The sequence below is a fragment of the Chanodichthys erythropterus genome, chromosome 16, assembly GCF_024489055.1.
Source record: "Chanodichthys erythropterus isolate Z2021 chromosome 16, ASM2448905v1, whole genome shotgun sequence".
Taxonomy (NCBI): Eukaryota; Metazoa; Chordata; class Actinopteri; order Cypriniformes; family Xenocyprididae; genus Chanodichthys; species Chanodichthys erythropterus.
The window spans coordinates 17319949-17340383 of record NC_090236.1 but is presented as its reverse complement, the minus strand read 5'-3'; the positions used below and the strand labels follow the sequence as shown (position 1 = coordinate 17340383).

General features: G+C 35.1%; 1 protein-coding gene across 1 annotated transcript in view; it reads right to left on the bottom strand.

Moving 5' to 3' along the window:
- The window catches only part of st6galnac3 (ST6 (alpha-N-acetyl-neuraminyl-2,3-beta-galactosyl-1,3)-N-acetylgalactosaminide alpha-2,6-sialyltransferase 3), a 116766-nt gene that overhangs the window by 64922 nt on the left and 31409 nt on the right, over positions 1-20435 (bottom strand). Inside the window, exon 2 of the mRNA XM_067363700.1 lies at positions 17967-18161. Within this exon, the coding sequence (XP_067219801.1) occupies positions 17967-18161 (195 nt within the window). The remainder of the gene's footprint in view (positions 1-17966; positions 18162-20435) is intronic.

The following is a 20435-nucleotide window of genomic DNA, read 5'->3' as shown; positions in this document are numbered from 1 at the left end:
GCCTGTTTCTGGCATAAGCAACAATGAAATACTTTCCCATTGAATTGTTCACCTAAATCTCAGTCTTACAGCTAAATCTACTGAGTGGCTCTGTGGATACATGACGTTGCGGTGATGAGATGTGATGCTGTGTGCTTCCAAGTGCAGCCAAGTGTGGCATTATTGTGAATGTTACTGTTATATTCAGTTTTTGTTAGAGTCATGCATTCCACCGGATAAGGATCCACTTTTATGGTGGAAAGAAAATATAAAGCATTGTAAGAAACTTAGCGTTTAGCGCAAATAGTGAGGCAGTAAGGTGGAAGTGGTAGGTGGTAATTGACCTGAAAAGTTTGAGAACCACTGTAAAATATAAGTCTGCTTAGTCTGCTTAACAAATATACTAAAAATGTGAGTATGCAGAGTGTGAAATGCATACTTTGACAGGACTCTTAAACACTTACCCCTCTAACCAGCAATGTAATGACTAATCATCAACATCATGGCATTAAATCTATCACCTTGGTCTTTCTATTTATCCGCCTAGAATACCAAAGGGATGCTAAATGCCATGAGATTGCCCTAACAAATTGGAGCATGTTTGCCCTGCTTGGCTGATCTGCAAATCCGAGAACAATTTACTATTGCTCAAGACAGGATAATGGTGGCAGGGACCGATCAATAGCTTATGACTGACCAGCAGATCAGTAACAATTAGGAAGTAATTTGAGTTACACCTCCTTAAATGTTACATTACTCACATTATTCTATTGGGAACAAATAACAAATAAGACAACCACAGAATCACCGTGACAGTGAAAAACAACAGCAGTAAGCCTTCAGATACACTTAGTGCATGGCAAATGATAGATATTTGGCATCCAAAAATGGAAATGAGATTATGTGTATCATCATACTGAAGAAATTTATGGAAATTAAAGAAGATGCACAAGATATTTTTGCCATATTGAGATATTCTAATTTGCCTCAAATTTATAAAAAATAACCAAACCTGTTTTCCTGCATCACTATATGTACAGAAGGTATTATAGCATAACACTTATTTACAAAAGCCAATCATGAACAGGAACCGTCAACTTTAGGTCTGTGGGGTAGAAAGATGACTGGAGCTTCCTTGAGTCGTGCCTCATGAGTATAGCCAAGGTTTCTTGATTGTCTTAATCATGTCAACTAACCACCGGGGTGCCTCAGGGTTCAGTGAATAGCCCCCTCCTCTTCTTGATATATACAATTTCACTATGCCCAAACAATTTTGTTTTTTTCTGACCTTTGTTTTGATTCCCACCTTATGCCTTTTATTTTGAAAGTTATTGTCTCTTTGTCTATAGTGGGTAGAACTGTTGCCTCACAGCAAGAAGGTCACCAGTTCTGTGGCGAAAAATAGTGGAGCAATATCAGAAAGGAGTTTCTCAGAGAAAAATTGCAAAGAGTTTGAAGTTATCATCTACAGTGCATAATATCATCCAAAGAATCAGAGAATCTGGAACAATCTCTGTGCGTAAGGGTCTAGGCTGGAAAACCATACTGGATGCCCATGACCTTAGACGGCACTGCATCACATACAGGAATGCTACTGTAATGGAAATCACAACATGGGCTCAGGAATACTTCCAGAAAATATTGTCGTTGAACACAATCCACCGTGCTATTCGCTGTTGCCAGCTAAAACTCTACAGACATGATCCAGAAGCACAGGCGTTTTCTCTGGGCCAAGGCTCATTTAAAATTGACTGTGGCAAAGTGGAAAACTCTTCTGTGATCAGACGAATCAAAATTTGTTATTTTTGGAAAACTGGGACGTCATGTCATCCGGACCAAAGAGGACAAGGACAACCCAAGTTGTTATCAGCGCTCAGTTCAGAAGCCTGCATCTCTGATGGTATGGGGTTGCATTATTGTGTGTGGCATGGGCAGCTTACACATCTGGAAAGGCACCATCAATGCTGAAAGGTATATTCAAGTTCTAGAACAACATATGCTCCCATCCAGATGTCGTCTCTTTCAGGGAAGACCTTGTATTTTCCAACATGACAATGCCAGACCACATACTGCATCAATTACAACATCATGGCTGCGTAGAAGAAGGATCCGGGTACAGATCTTTCACCCATAGAAAACATTTGGCACATCATAAAGAGGGAGATGCGACAAAGAAGACCTGAGACAGTTGAGCAACTAGCAGCCTGTATTAGACAAGAATGGGACAACATTTCTATTCCTAAACTTGAGCAACTTGTCTCCTCAGTCCCCAGATGTTTGCAGACTGTTATAAAAATAAGAGGGGATGCCACACAGTGGTAAACATGGCCTTGTCCCAACTTTTTTGAGATTGATGTTCATGCCATGAAATTTAAAATCAACTTATTTTTCCCTTAAAATGATACATTTTCTCAGTTTAAACATTTGATATGTCCTCTATGTTGTATTATGAATAAAATATTGAAATTTGAAACTACCACATCATTGAATTCTGTTTTTATTCACAATTTGTACAGTGTCCCAACTTTTGGAATCGGGTTTGTAGTAATTAGATGCTATCTATAATTTATATTGGCAGATACTATTTGCACCTCAGTATTTTTGTACATTAACAGGATGCTATAATATCATAGAGTGTAAATTATTATATTTATTAAAATTATTAAATGGATGCTGCCTAATAAAAACCCTCCCTACACCTTCCCCTTACCACACCCAATAATCACTTTTAACATTATTAAACACTCGATCGCAGTTTATTTTTTTTACTTTTAGAAGATTGTTTTCATTTTTATTGAAAATAAATGCGAGCTAGGCAAAATGTGGATGTCGATCGCATTAAAAGCCAGGTATGTGAGCCTTACTTGCTTCTGCTGCACCACTGAAGACATTGGTGGGCAGAGCTAGTACAAAAAGCGTTTGCCAACAAGGGACACTATTTGCACTTAATGTAAATAGACATATCTTGTAAGGTGCTCAATTGTGTTTTTGTTATACCTATAATTGCAACAGGCATGAATTTCTAATAATTTAAATTAATTTTCATTTTATATATTTTTTTAATTAAAAGTGAATTAAAAACGTGCATCCTGTTTGCTATCTCAATTCAGTTTAAAACCTTGAATTGAAATAGAATTTAAAAAACAAAACAAAACTTAAACTTAATTCTAAATGATGAACAATACAAGTTAACACATCGTGAACACAACCACCACAAAATCATTTAGGGGAGATTGGGGAACATTTCAGTGCAGCCACAGAATCTCACTTGTTCTTCTAAACCTAGTCCGTTTCAACTTGCTGCTGGACACACAACTCTCACTGATGTACACATATCGATTGTTTGGTTGGAGCAGGAACACTGTCTCTGAGTTGGTAGTCATTAAACTGTTCTGAAACATCTAGACTGTGCCTGGATTTCATTACCAATCTAGGCAGAATAACAGAGAATATATGAGCACACGCAAACACACAGGAGAAATTAATAAAGTGATTTGATGTATAACAGAAGAATTACAATGCGCCGATATTCAATCTACAATAGGAAGCCGTGTGCAGCAATATATATTAAGCAATAGGTTATTATGTAAAATATAAGGTTATTTAATGTGCACCTAATAAAATATTATGCTAAAAATATCAACAGTTAAGCCTCCCCTAAAATGTTCAGAAGGAGATTATGCACTTTACACAAGCTTTTTTGAGTTACAATAAAGCATGTTGATAAGTGAATAGCATAGTTTATGCATAATGTTTATGCTATAACTTCATTGGTTTGTTTGATGACTGGGCTTCATGCATTAGCACTTTTGATCTAAAACCTCATGCAGAGTTCAGCACCTCTGGATATGTTAAATCAGAATGAAAACAAGGTCATAACAAAGAGAGAGAGAGACCAAATGCAAATAGCAATGACTAAGTGAGTGTGCTACAAAGCAGACCAGAGCTTTTATCATAAAAATAGTTCAGCTGATTAAAGACACAAGTATGTTTGTCCTAGATTTTTCAGTTCTACCTTGGAGACAGTGTTGAGTAGTTTACTGAAGTTTAATAATATGTAATAAAAGCAGGTAATTAATGCATTTAAAATTAGACTTTGTCCAGACTGCCTCTTTGTCGTGATGTTGTATAGAGAATATGCTCCTTTTTTACAATTTTTTAAAAACAGACATCTTCTTGTTAATGACATCAAATAAATGATTAATGGAAGATTAAAAGTAACAAGATTAAATTACTTAAATCTAAATCTAAATCTAAATCTAATCTACCCAACACTGCTGGAAGACATAAACAAAAGAGTTTGCATTGTGTGATCCTAATCAGTTAGGGATGGATACACAAACACATGCGTTTTGCTAAAAGAATGAATAATGGGCTTTTAAAAATATGCACACACTTTAGGCCTGGAACACTATTTGAATCAAATTTATTCATTTACATACTCATTTAATTTTGTTCTGAAAAAATGGCATGTGGTACCGTAATTACTGCAATATTCAATGCACACTGCTTATACAATGCTGACAGACAAAGGAGAAAGAGAGAAAGAATTCATTTTTCATTTGGTATTCAAGCCAGAGATGGAATACAATGCTTCAGACTACTGTGAGCCTTGATAAACTGAACTCTTCAAGCTTTTCTTTCTTTCTTTTTATTCATTTTTTTTTTTTTTTTTTTTTTTTTAATGTGTGTGGCATTTTAAGCACAGAATTAATGTTGCCTCCCCCACTCAGCAGCCTAACTCCAGTAAACATAATAAAACCAATTCACTTGTCAAAACAAACACAGTCTCTGTGACAAGATGCAGAAGAGATGGTGCATAAATTACTGGCTTCAGGACTGCTGGATAAACTTTATTTATCATAAGCTATATTTGCCAAGACAAAAAAGCATAAACAATATGTGGCAAAACTAAAAAAAAAAAAAAAAAAAAAACATAAACAAGTGAAAATGAAAATAAATATAAGCTATAACTAATGGGCCATTACTAGCTGAGAATGTTACTTTTGCAAATTTAGTTTAGTTGGTCCATATGGTGAAGCATTAATTTAGTTTTCACAGCTTGAAAATGCAAATTCAATTTAATTCCACTTTCCTTTAGAAGGCTTAATGCATTATATATCCATGCTTAAAGGGATAGTTCACCCAAAAATGAAAATTTGATGTTTATCTGCTTACCCCAAGTGCATCCAAGATGTAGGTGACTTTGTTTCTTCAGTAGAACACAAATGATGATTTTTAACTCCAAACGTTGCCGTCTGTCAGTCAAATAATGGGAGTGAATGGGAACAATGGGAAAAACGTGCATAGACAAATTCAAATTAAACCATGCAGCTCGTGACGACACATTGATGTCCTAAGACACGTTTGTGTGAGAAACTGAACAGTATTTATATCATTTTTACCTCTAATACACCACAATGTCCAACTGCGTTAAGCACTCGCTTAGTGAGGTCTGATCGCACTCTGACAACGGAAGTGATGTCTAGCACTCATTGAAGTCTCTGCGCGAGACATCACTGCCGTTGTCAGAGCGCGATCAGACCTCACTAAGCGAGTGCTGAACGCAGTTGGACATTGTAGTGTTGTAGAGGTAAAAAATGACATAAATACTGTTCGGTTTCTCGCACAAACCGATCGGTTCGTGTCTTAGGACATCAATGTGTCATCACAAGCCGCAGGGTTTAATTTGGATTTGTCTATGCATGTTTTTTCGACTCTTATTGTTCGAGTTCCCATTCACTCCCATTATTTGACTGATAGACGGCAACGGTTGGAATTAAAAATCATCATTTGTGTTCTACTGAAGAAACAAAGTCACCTACATCTTGGATGTGCTGGGGTAAGCAGATAAACATCAAATTTTTATTTTTGGGTGAACTATCCCTTTAATTAGTAAACATCTTGTTTAGAGTAAAAATGTGAATATTTTCACTGCAATATTCTGATGGAACTGTGTAAAAATGTTAAGCAAATGAATCTTTAATGAGAAAACTGCTGGAGACAAATGCTTTTGTCAGTTTGAGATCAAATTTCTGTTTCAGTTAACAATAACAAAAGTATACTGATCTTATGACAGCTTGAAATTAAGCTACTCTTTGAATCAAAATTTAAATCTGTAATTATTAATTTAAGGAGTATAATTATTTTATTGGCTTTTACTCATTTTTTTTATTATTATTCTTTAAACTTTCTAGGATCTTCTGGTGATTCTAGTAATCTCACATGCTCTTCCAATCTTACATGAATAGAGTATTATATATCCTTGAAGAAGACAACGTGTACAAACACAAAAAACAGTAGAACAGCATAAAGTCATACAAGTGATATCATACTTGATTATCAGTTATAATAATAAATCTTATGGGATTACAACTAACCCTGAATTTCATTAAGATGCTTCAGAACTATTCTATAAATTATTCATTAAGTAAATTACATATCTATTTGTGCCAAACAGGGGCCTCCATGGAATTCTGTTCCACCACTTCATTTTAGGCCAAAAAAAGTGATCTTAATATGCATGTGTGAAGGTAATATTATGCACAAAAGGTTGAATAAAATGTCCTCTGCTGACAGAGCCCAGTTTTTAAGCATATAGCACTATGTCCTTGGCATGGCTATCAGCCTAAACATCGCTCATTGTTAAAGGGCAAGTCGCATATTTCTGTCAAAATAAATGCCAGTGGAGACACATTTATGGTCTCTGATAAGATTAAGGCATGTAGGAACATAATCCTGTGCTGATAATATACACTAATGACATACTCAATCAAATACCCCAGTTTACTGCAAACAAGGACAAAAACAGAATTGAAAAGGACAAAAAAGAATAGATCCAAAGTGAGTTACCAGGATCAACACAGATAATAGACTAACACTACTTTCCAAATGACATGCATGATGCCAACGTAAAGGACTACAAAGGGAGAATAATCATGATCCCAAACCAAAAAAGTATCACTTCAAAGGGAACTTTGATATGAATGCTTTCATAGGATGTTTTCAATAGTGTTCTTTGTTATTCTAATAGAGAAGGAATTGAAAGAAAATAGAGTTACACTTTATTTTGTCACAATTGTGTTTAGTTCTATGGACTCTTATTTTGATAGGCTGTTCTGTTTCCCTTGGTTCCTGTTTCCTTGCTCTGTTTAGTTTCGGTTTTCTTGGTTCCCTATTTGTTCTTATGGTTACCAGGGGCAGTTTCTTCATTAGGGAAATAGGGCGACGCACGGCCAAAGTGAGAAAGGGATGGATTTTTCAATCACATTCAACCACAGAGTTACGCTAGCTGTTACTGCTAGGCTGTTTGTTCTGCCTCTGGATATAGTCCAATCAGCGGTACTCTGTGGAGTACCGCCTCTTTTTGGGCATTTCAGTCTGGCGGAGTTTTCCCCCGCGTGCTCCCATAGACCTTTTTTTTCGAACTGCAGGCATTGCAATGCAATCTCTATGGGTTCCGGGAGGTTCGCACTAACGCGCTTTCATCATCATACGTAACCTTAACTTGTGCAGCGATTGGTGGAAACAAACATACCATTAATAATTTTTTTTTCAAGCTGAAGTGACATTTAATAATTTCCTCAGTGCATAATTTACATATCACAGACATATTCTCCATCTGTAAAAGTTAGAAAGTCGAGAAAATATTTCCATTTTGCAGTCAGTTATGGACGAGCCTTCAGCAAGCACAAACTTCCTTGAACGAGCGCCACCGCGCTCCGAACAGACGGAGTACAATCTGAGTAAAATACATTTTGCTCAAAATGAAAATTTGTTTTTGTTGGCGAACATAATTATGTCATATGTAGAATTTCGAACCTACAACTAAGTGTATTTGTACGATAGCAGTAACTGTGTAAAGTGACTATTCTAGGGTAATCAAAATAATAATAATTATTAGTCTGTTCTATTGTTTTTATTTATTGTCATTTTAGATTAGTGTATTTAATTTCTGCTTCCAAAAACATTTTGTTTTTAGATTGTAAAGTTACAATTTTAGAATGTAGCCTAGGCCTAATGTGATTTGACACCTTTTTTGTACATAATTTATAGCATATACTACACAGTTACATTCATGTTTGTTTTTATAGCCTTCAATATGAACATTGTTTCTAGGACATAATTGGGCAGGATCTTAAATAAATGTTTTTTTAATTAAATACAGATATTTTTTTTTTTAAATCTCAGCTCTATGGCATACTTTAAATACTGAATTCTCCATGTTTTAGATAGATACATTATTATATCACTTGTTAAATGGATATTTAACAATTAGCCTATTCATTCCTGCATTTCTAAATTGTTTTTTTTTGTTTTTTTTGCGCAAGGGGTCATGAACTGAGAAATCAAATTTTCCTTGATCTTTTAACATTTAAGAGGTCATCATATTATAGAAATATATGTTTCAGAAATCAAAACTTCCTTGTTAGTCCAAAAACAGCTTTTATTGAAACCACGCTCCAATAATGACTTGTTTTAGATTTTGTCTCAGTATGACGTCATAGTGCAACGAAAGCAGAAGATCAACGCCTACTTCTACATCATCACGTCACAATTTTAGGCAGCAGAACAGTATAGAAAATCCAAAAATGTTATATACAAAAATGTTTTTCTTCTCAAAAAAAGTGTCATCCCTTGTACAACTGTTACTTTATGGAAGACCAGGGGTGACTGTAAGTCCATCATTCATTCATTCACATGGAAAGCACGCAAGAACATGTGAGAGTGATAATTTAGGAGTTACTGACAGCTTACACAGCAACCTGTCTGAAAGTACACACAACCTTGACAGAGGGCCACAACCTTAACCTTTTTGACCCCATGGGACACCATGAATGATTCATGGGACACACTACACAAATTTTGCTGACACTTGGCCTTATGTTACCTGCAGGTAGGAAAGAGACGTATTGATGTTGGACATTAAGTGCTAAAAGCCTTCGCTCACTCCCTATAGCTTTATGAGACAGATTGAAAAAAGTGCTCTGAAGTCTGGGTTGCTTTTAGAACAGTGATTGTGTTGTTTACGTGGCTGACGGGCCATTGAGGACTGAGTCCCTGTTGAGCCAGATCAGTTACTTGTGATTCATGTGTTTCTAAGGGGTAGAAAAGCAAAGTTGCTTGAAATGCAAATGGATATGGGCTCTGGGCAGCTGTGTAGACAGTTCAGATGTTAGAATACGTTAATGTTCATTGGCTCTGCTATTGTGGAACTTATGAAAGAAAGTGAATGATACACCACATTAGTCCAACAGCCCAGAGAAAATCAGACAGCCTTTTTTTCATTAAAGCTGAGATGAGAAAAACAAGAAGAATATGCTGCATCTGCGACTTCACTTTGTCAAGCTACAGCAGGACTGTATAAGCATGTAAACAAAGAACAATATTTTATTTTTTTATTTTTTTTGCAGGACTGTGCTTTATTTCTGTGCCAAGAAAGTTTAAAGACAAGCAAGGCATATTTTCATTTTGATATATCATGAATATTTTGTTTTTGTATTAAAGGTGCCGTAGAACGTCTTTTTAAAAGATGTAATATAAGTCTAAGGTGTCCCCTGAATGTGTCTGTGAAGTTTCAGCTCAAAATACCCCATAGATTTTTTTTTTTTTATTAATTTTTTTAACTGCCTATTTTGGGGCATCATTAAATATGAGCCGATTTAGGCTGCGGCCCCTTTAAATGCTCACGCTCCCCGCCCACGGAGTTCGCACTTGCCTTTAACAGCATAAACAAAGTTCACACAGCTAATATAACCCTCAAATTTGTTCTTTACAAAGTGTTCGTCATGCAACATGTCTAATCGCTTAAGTATGGTATTTATTTGGATGTTTACATTTGATTCTGAATGAGTTTGATAGTGCTTCGTGGCTAAAGCTAACATTACACACTGTTGGAGAGATTTATAAAGAATGAAGTTGTGTTTATGAATTATACAGACTGCAAGTGTTTAAAAAATGAAAACAACAACAGTCTTGTCTCCGTGAATACAGTAAGAAACGATGGTAACTTTAACCACATTTAACAGTACATTAGCAACATGCTAACGAAACATTTAGAAAGACAATTTACAAATATCACAAAAAATATCATGTTATCATGGATCATGTCAGTTATTATTGCTCCATCTGCCATTTTTCGCTGTTGTCCTTGCTTGCTTACCTAGTCTGATGATTCTGCTGTGCACATCCAGATGTCCTGCCCTTGTCTAATGCTTGAACATGAGCTGACATATACAAATATTGGGGGCGTACACCCCGACTGTTACGTAACAGTCTGCGTTATTTTAAGATTCGCCTGTTCGTCGGAGGCCTTTTAAACAAATGAGATTTACATAAGAAGGAGGAAACAATGGAGTTTGAGACTCACTGTATGTCATTTCCATGTACTGAACTCTTGTTATTTAACTATGCCAAGATAAATTCAATTTTTAATTCTAGGGCAACTTTAATGTTTCTTAGATATTGTCTTTTTTTTTTTTTAACTGATGCACCAAAATATTCCTTTCAGAGGGCCAAAATAATTATTTGAAACTCTGACGATTAAATAGTGCTTCTACAAAGGTGTGTTTTGACTCTGTCTGTCTGACAGTGTCTATTTGATGAACACAAACATGGATAAGTTGCCTACAACAAGTACAATAACAAAATTTCAAATATATGCCTACCATCCAATAATCACAATAAGCTTTGTGTTTTGTTACTTTTGATATTAAGCAAAGTCTGAGTGTCCATATTCTGCCAGTTGTATTATGAAATTCAAACAATAAATGTTTTGATGCTTTTTAATGTTGCATGACATACAATTTTTTATTTCAGTGTTGATTATTAAATAAATCTGATCATTATGACTGGTTTTCAGCATCACTATTTTAGCTCTTTCCCTGCCAGCATTTTATCATGTAGTTGCTAAAAAATGTTCTAGTTTCATTCATTCATTCTTTTTTTTTATCAACACTTGAATGTGGATATGTTTTATTTTAAAAAAAAAATAATAATAATAATAATAAACATATAAACAAACAAGAAAACAAAAAGTTGAGAAAATCAGGTTTTTGTCAAGGACTCAGATCAGACTAAGAATGATGATCAAACCATAGATGGAGTAGTTTGAGACCATCAAAACCTCCAAAGCTTCACAGTCATATACTCCTTCAAGGGTTTGACATTTCCTTTGGTAACGTTAGGCAGTTTTGATTTGCTGTTGAATCTATGGTGATCACATTAGTTTATTTATGCATAAGCAACTTATATCCACTCCTTCTGGTTTACACAGATCTTCTTCTTCATTTATTTTTGGATCCAGAGATGCTGTGCTATTATCTGCAACACCGCCTCTACTGTATAACAGTGAAAACATGGATTGACGGAAAAGCTTGTCAATGGCAGAGAAAGAGTTAAAATTACACCAAACCGAGTCGCCTGATACAACAAAAAGATTATGGCTGTGTTTGAAATGACATACTATTACTATTTCAGCAGTAGTATGTATACTGTGCTTAATATGCAAATTTTCTGTATGCATCGAATACCCAGATGACCTACTATATTTGCCAGCATCTAATACAACTCAAGAACACTGAAATCAGTATGAAAGCTGTGTTCGAAATGGCATACTACAAAACAACTCATACTATATTGCACTATACAATGTGTATAGCCTACTGTGAATAGTATGTGAATTTTCTCTATGCATGGAATTCCCGGATTACCTACTACATTTGCTGAAATCTTATGTATACATCTGAGGACACTGCACGGAATACTGTTTCCCACAATGCAATGCGCTCCATGTGACGTATCATCTTGTGAAAAGTGAAGAGTGTGGCGTGAGTGAACTGGAGGTGAGTAATAATTATACATGTAACCAGTAACACTTTTATAAGTAGCTGTTTCCGAAAACACAATCATTACATAAATTGCACTTTAATCTCTACTGAATGTTTCCAATCAAGTCAAATTAAGTCACCTTTATTTATATAGCGCTTTATGCAATACAGATTTCAAAGCAGCTTTACAGTGATAGACAGGAAAATAATGATTCAGTGATGCAAACAAAGTTTGATGCTTCAACAGACTTCTTAGGCTATTTAGAGCATTATGTTCAATACAAATGAATCTTTCTCATTTTTGCGTTTTCATCCAGAGTTAACCAAAGGCAAAAGTGTCCCATAATAATAATAAAAAAATAATAAAAATAGCCTAATGGTTTATGATCTATGCCCCAAGTATATCCATAGTAGTTCATTTGCATCGAGATGCACTCATGTCCATAAGTTTTCCCGCAACAATCAGGTTACAGGTCTTGTAATGACGACCAATCTGTTTTGGAAAATGTGCGCTTTGTAGTATCTGCTTTATCTAAAACTTCAAATTATTATTTCGATGCTGGGTTGAGTCAGTCACATTATATTGACCAAAAAATAAAAAATAAAAAAAATAAATAAATACATATAAGCATATCAATGACAAAATATAGCCTATTTACCTAATATGTATGTCATAATTTACCACAAATCTTTTGGAAAACCCAGCTATAAAGTTATTTTTACCTATGTAAAATTGAAGTTCTATACAGTAAAAAGTGATAGGTGTTCCTGTAAGGACCTATATTGTTAACTGAGCCCTTAGAAAAACTTACCCCCATATAATCAATTTGATTCAAACATTATATTTTTGACTTGAATCAAACCAGTTAATTTACATGTTACCACAACAAGCACACCTTTATGTTAACATTTTTTTTTCAGTGTACATATTTTTTATTTTAAGTGAAAAACATGATTTAATTTCACTGAATAAACTTGACTTTAAACCAACAAACAGAATTTTAGATGAAGTGAGGACAGTCGAAAGGTAGAACATTTTCACTCAGATTTGCACATAAAAATCATGAAAACAGTTTGGAGGAGATAAATATCATCTTACAAATGTGCTCTGCTCCATGTGATGTCAGAAGGTATAGGTACATTTTAACTTCAGCCAAAAAAATGTTTAATAAGCAAACAGACAGGGCAAACAGAGTCATAATTGAAGTTTTAATGTAGCAAAGAATTATAAGAGAAATATTTAAAAAAAAAAAACTACTGGCACACCAAACACAGGTGAAATTGAAATACTTCCTCAAACAACCTGCTTCAGTAAGTATTAAAATAAACACATTTTGCACATTTTTTTAATTTCATAGCCATTTCATTAAGCTTTGAAATTGTGAAGTGGAAAGGTTTGAAGATTTTAAACAGAATTAATAAAATCCTGTCGTAGTTTGCAATTATCCAGAATATTTAAATGCAGAAATATTACAAGAAGTAGAAAATATTATATTAAATGATTAATGAAAAAGTGGAATTCCAACTGAGGGTTGCATGCTTAATATGAAATTCTAACCTACCGTAGAACTAAACAAATACTACAGCAGATGCCTTGGTTTCACTGAATAATAACAGGAGCGCTGAAACAGACTTACCCACCTAATCCATTTCAGTGCATGGCAGAAGTTCAGAGCAAAGTATTGACAAGAACATCAGCAGGAAGATGAGAAGCATTCATCTCTCTTTGAGCTGACAGACAGACACTGATCTGACAAGAAAGCCTGCTCCACTGTGATTTTGAGAAGCTTGACTACAACGCCCACACTCCATCATTCCAGATGAGAACATACAGCCTCTTTCTAAGTTATGAGTACAAAACAATTAAAATACAAAACATCATAAGGATAAATGTAAGAATTATGGTAAAGAAATGTGCTGGTGAAGGGATGAACTAAATATGTATTTTTGATGTTACTCTTGGGGTGGCAGTTTTGTAAATGTAAAAAAAAAAAAAAAAGATTACAGTAGAATAAAAGTACAAATAATAATAATAATAAACAAAGATCAAAAGATCAATAAATACTCTCTCTCTCACACACACACAAACACACACATTATAAATAAAGACAGATAGAGCGAACTGTTCACTACACCAATAACAATAAAAAAGTTTGTGAACCTTTAAAAACTATCAACGTTTAGAAGTTTTCAGGATTATTATTTCAATGAGGAGTTCTTTTCAAGCAAAAGTAAGTTTTATTTAGAGCAGTCAAGGATTAAAAAAAAAAAAAAAATTCTATAATAAAGCCAATTTCAGTGAGATTTGATGCACTGAAGCATTTCAAAATTGCCATGTAGCAATCTGCGGTGAAATCAGTGGTGTTCCCTTTCGATACTACACTCGTACTGCATCGTTCGTCTTATTATTAATAAGACAAGACGCATATGAGAAAAAGTCCTTTTTTCTCAGATTCTGAAGACTTTATTCAATCACGCAGTGTAACTGCACGGCCATTGGTTCGTGGAGTTAAAGTAAAGGTTCATTTAGGGCGTGTGCTCTCACAATGAGAGTGCTACAACGAGCTCAATACTGACAGCGCTCAGCTGTATATGACATGACGCTCTCCCCTGACTCAGGTGAGACTTATAGATATAAATTAACTCTGAAAGAGCATATTTCTCTGGTGTTTGTTATTCAATGGCAAACCTCTGAGCGCTTCGCTTGCCGGCCCCGTCCCTGCAAGCTGCGTTCATTGAAGGAGTGTGTTCTCACTACAAGAGTGCTAGAACAATCTAAATGCTGACAGCGCTCAGCTGAATATGACATGACGCTCTCCCCTGACTCAGGTGAGACTCATGGTATATATTCACTCTGAAAGAGCATATTTCTTCAGCATTTGTTGTAAAATGCCCAATTAATCAACGCCGTGGTCCAAACCTTTGTGGAAAGCAGGGATGTGCACGTCCTGCATTCCGAGGTAAACACCATGCTGGCAAAAGGAGCCATAGAGGTGGTTCCCTCAGCACTGAGCGAGTCAGGTTTCAACAGTAGGTACTTCCTGGCTCCAAAAAGTATGGCGGTCTCAAACAGTACTCATTCTGTATCTAGGGGAACCGAAGTTACATTAGTAACCGATTACGTTTTCTATGGAATTACAGGGTTGCAGATTTCAAGCAGCTTCAGTTCTTAATAATATTTTTCATTCTGGCTTTCTATGGTCTAAAATAAACAGTTTTTGGTGTGGAGAGTTTGTGACTTTGAAAGAGCTCAATTAGTTGGAGGTTAGAGAGGCTGCCCAGCAACTAAAAGATCTTTCATTCAGGCATGACTGTTGTAGCAGCACTTTGTAACCTTGACAAAGGTATTCAACATAGCATTAGTATTAGGACCCTATCTGCCCCTGTTTTTGTGCATAAAGCAGCATGAAAGCACTAACAACAAAATAATTCCAACCCTCCTGGCCCATTTCATCTATACTAAATTGCTTTCAAAAAGCTGAATGCTTTTAAGAGATCAGATTGGAACAATAAATTTAATTAACTTTCCCTCTTTAATTTCTTTAGTAATTTTCTTTGTTCTATTGTAAGTTGGAGAACAAGCTGGCCTCTCTGCACTAATTGTGGCAATAAATCACCTGAGCAGTTGAAACTACATGAACTTGGCAGTTATGAGTCAAAGCCTCATCTGTGTGTGGGGAAAACTCTTCAATGACCTTGAATATAGGATAGATGACTTGGCAAAACTTCACTTAAACATTTGGGCTGCAGATTCTTTCATCATCCACACATCCTTGAAAACATCTTGAGGCAAAATAGGCTAAATTTATTGTTAACATCCTCATAAATATTTATGCTAGTAGAATTCAGTCTTAACAAAAGACTCATTAGCACTCAATAACATAAAATGCTTTTTTTATTATTATTTTGGAAAACATTATTAAGGGGAAAAAAGGCTTCAAGATTATTTTAATCGCCACCTATAAAACTCTCAGTGTGAGTAACTCATAACCTACTAATAATTTACAAAGTATACCGAGAATAATATGACTGACCATAGTGCATTTAAAGTAAAATAGTCATGGTGACAGCAAGTCCACCCTCCAACTTTTTCAAACAAAGTGACGGCCACTGCAACGAAACACAATGAAATTCACATTTAATTGCTTCAGGGCAAAGCAATGTAGCATTGTAAAATATTATAAGACACTTTTGTTTGCAGAATACATAAATAATGTGTGACAAATTGAAGTGATCATGCTATTTCTAACTTGCTTTCAGTGATGCTGCATCCACATGGGTGATATATGACAACAAACTGTTAAATTTTAAAAGTTGTAAATAAAACAAAGATTATCAGAGTATGTTTTCATTCTACTTAAAAATTTCATGTTTAACCCCCTGTGGTCGGCGGTTATGCCGGCAATACCACCTTGCTTTTTTTTTCTTATACATTATTCGAAACTGTTAAATGACTACTTTTATTTGTGTACAGTCACAATAATGACAAAACTTTGTACTTTTGTAAAATAAAGAAATCAAACAGTGTACGCTTTCTGCTGTCTCAGTCTCTGTGAACTTTTTTTCTGAAACACGTTTCAAAAATGAACTGTAGCTTATCGAATACTTGCCACACAGACATGACAAATATATCTTTAGAAAGCTTTAAGTGTCTACTTTTAAATGATGTTAATCAAATTGAAAACAAATATTCTCTTTTTATGTAATCCATATGAAAACAGCGAGAGGTATAACCTTCCCTGCCTGGCCTCATTATCTGTAATGTGACCACACCCAAGCACAGCGCAGCCTTTGACACACAAATCGTCCATGTGCGAGGCATGCAAACCTATATACACCCCCATCATCTCAAAACAGCTTCATCATTCCTCTGCTTTTTTTATCAAGTTTGGAAGACACGCTCCGAGTTTATCTTGAATTTACCTCAGATGAAAAAGAACGTAATTGAAATGCAGCAGAGGTAAGTCATTTATTCCCACTTACATTAGTTAACGTGTTATTGTTACATAAACTGTTCTTCAAACAGTCATGCGTTTCTTGCCTTCATATTTAATAAGTAAAATCCTTTCTATCCCCTTTTTATTCAGCTACAGTGATAGTTGTATTGGGGATGTCCTTGAACGGCATGTTATTGTACTTCTGTGCGGCATATTTGGAATTTCTGTGCGAGGACGCCCTCCGGCTTCCAGTATGAATTAAACATACATAACATTTATAATGATTTATAGTTATAGACTGCCTGCATTTTTCACAAAAAATAAATTTTTCTGTAAAATAAAATTATTATTATCAATTTTATTATTATCATTATTATTTTATGCAGCCCTACAAGCAAGCACAGCAAACCTGGTGTTCTTTATACTTTTGTGAATTTTAACCAGAAAAATCACAATTAGATGCAGCCCTAGTTGCTTCTGATATCAGCATGTTCACAGTTGTTTTGTTGTTTTTTACAGGGACCAGATGCCACCGGTGAGTCCTGTTGATTCAAACTTTCTCAAGTCTCTTCAAACTGTTTTTCTCTGAGTGCGCTGTACCAACACCAGCAAGCTGCACTACGTGAACAAATTTTAAATCAATATATTGTCTTATCTGAATGAGCAGTCAGGGTGATTTTCACATAGTTTTGGAGCAAATATTCTAGGCTATGTCATACAATTTTCAAAAGTCTTGTGAAGAAATAATCAGTATGGGTTTCATGGCCTTATTTCAGTGAGAATTTTTTTTTGTATTTTCACAAACCACGCATAAATGTCATTATCTCAAAACTACAAACTTTTACATACATGCTGCTGATATATTATTGTAGCAGACTTTAGCCATGAAAATGTTACAAGTAACAGAAATAAGCACAAATATCAGGGCATGTCAAAACAACTCCAGGGGCCCAGAAAACACCTCAGGCCCCCAGAGGGTTAATTCAATGTTACTTCCCGTTTCTTTTGTAATTAAATTTGCTAGTAATTTATGAGTGAAAATTGTTTCAAAGCCAATTTTATTTTTCAGTGCAGTTGAATTGGTGAGTGAAATGTACAGTATTTGTATCCAGCTTTGACTGTAGGACAAACCAGTTTGTATTTTTTTAACTATAATGCAGCTCAAGAGTGTAAAACAGGGACAAATCACTAAATAAATATTTTAAGTGTGCTCTAGTCTCACCTCCTGGTTGGGGACGCTGAGGTAGCCGTGGTGGGGTTTGAAGGCTTTATGCGGTGTGCGGGAGAACATCCAGTTTCTACTGAAGCTCTGGCCGAATACAGGCTGCAGCAGGAAGTAGGGTTTCTCTGAGTAATTAATCACCACCAAAAACAGAGACACCACCACAATCAGACTGGTCACTATCACTGACTTCTTCTGTGAGGAGGGAGAGAAGAACAGAAAATATGGCGTCATTTGTTTTTTCTGATTCATGAGCAAAATGTGGCATTGAAACTTTTAGACAAAATAGTCATAGTCATAGTTGTTTTTCTTTTCTTTCTTTTTTAAATTGATAGTGAAAAGAGGTGCTTAACCTCCGAAACAACCTCAAGAGGTCAAATTAAGCAGAATATTAGCTGTTTTCATTTCTACTCATTTCATAGAAGGTTTACCATTTATTGCAAAGTAATAAACATTAAATAAACATCAGAATTATTAAGTGGTATCATGCCATTCTGCTTTAAACATGATGTGGTGCAAGCTCTTCTAAAACTCTAAAATATCTCAAAACTGTCCTTTTTATAAAAAAAATCTCAAAAAAAATGATTTTTAGCATCCTATTTTTAAATGGAAATGTCATTTTTGATAAATTGTAATCTGGGTTTAAAACACATCACAGAGTCAATCCTCCTTGATGTGTGTTGCAAACTGTTGCTGGCTAATGATTCAGGAAAGTGTGAAGTTCTACTTTGATCTTACTGATGCATTCGACACCACAGTTCATGCTATTTTGCTGGAGCATTCATGGCAGTGGGCAAGGGATTAAGGGACTGTTCTTGAATGCTTTTCCTCCTATTTTAACATAAGAACTTTCTCTGTAGAATTGGGATATGTTTCCTCTTACCCTGAATCTATTCCTTTTGGTGTTCCACAAGGCTATATGTTGGACCCAGTTTTATTTTCTTCATATATGCATCCATTGGCTCATATTTGCTCATATCCTACCATCTTTAGGCTGATGATATTGAAATAGTTTTTACTATATCAATTCATAACAGATTATTCTAATTAAAAAAAAAAAACAAAAACAAAAAAAAAAAAAACTGCTAAATATATCATCGGAAAGGTCAAGACCTCAAGGGTGAGAAAGGGTGCATTTAAACCAACATATTTATCATGCTCAGTTATTTATATGTTAGATAATACCTTATACAACCATACAACAAAACATGTGAAATGATAATAAGCCAAATCAATAATATCTTAATAGAACAAAACTCTTATTTCTCAGTGCATGTCCTAATGGTCTAAGCAGTCCAAAAACTCAACCCTTGCAAACAAAAGTCAGAAGTACAGCAGAAGTCATTCTGTATTTCTTAAAGAGGATTAAAATGAAGCTCTTTTCTCTCTTTTGCACTCGACCGATCGCAGAGGACAATTCAAGCCAATGAATTGTTCTTTTTTTCCCCCGTTTAAAATATTCTCCTCCTTTTCATGTATCTGATATGACATATTTTCCACTGAGTATTAAAAGAAGTAAGAAAGCTCTTAAAATGTGACTTCTTCCATTCTGTTCTCTATTCACGGTGGAAGATGGAGAACTGTCAAAGATATCTCTGCATTATGATGTGTGGGTGTGAGTGTGTCATAAGAAATGTATAAAACTCAAGAAAACTTACTCGAAACATGCCCATCCCGATTAGACTGAATGCATGGTTTCTGGTCAAGTACTTGGAATATTATAGGCATTCTATGCCAGACATGAAATATTATGTAATATAAACTAGGTTAGGTAATTTCTCTTTGAAATAACACTCTCTAAACATCTTGTGCAATATGTTATAGCAATTTTAAGAAACCCTATGAAATCAAAATCAAAGTTTTTTGGCTTTTGGTCCAGGGCAGCGTTTCCCAAAAGCATCGTAAGCTTAAGTTGATCGTAGCTCAATTTAAACCAATGGAGCTACGATCAACTTAGGCTTACGATGCTTTTGGGAAACGCTGCCCAGGTCAGTTATCTCTGTAGTCATGGGGAAATGTACTGAAAATGTTAATGAACCATCTATGAGATGACTAGCAACAAGTAGCAAATCTTGGTTCTAAAGGACTGCGAAGTAAGCTAAAGGACATATGAACATTTAATTAGAAAAATTTCAGCAACATTCTGAGGGCAAAAAAGGCTCATTGTCTACTGTCAATAGTGTAGTGATATATAAAGCACAGTCCACACAAAAGTATATTTCAAACCAAAGTAATCTGTAGGTCAACGTGGCAAATTTTCATGACCAGCTGAACCTGGTGTAAAATTTGCATGGTGAAATCTTCCATGGAGAATTCCAGATCCCAGATAGGATTCCTACAGAAATGACTGGGTTTTCTCAACTAAAATTATCCAAGCAACAGTAGATATGTCTGCATCTTTAAATAGGATTAAAATTATTTAAGTTTCAAGTGCTTATCTTTGCATCATGCCTCAAGCAACTTGTACAG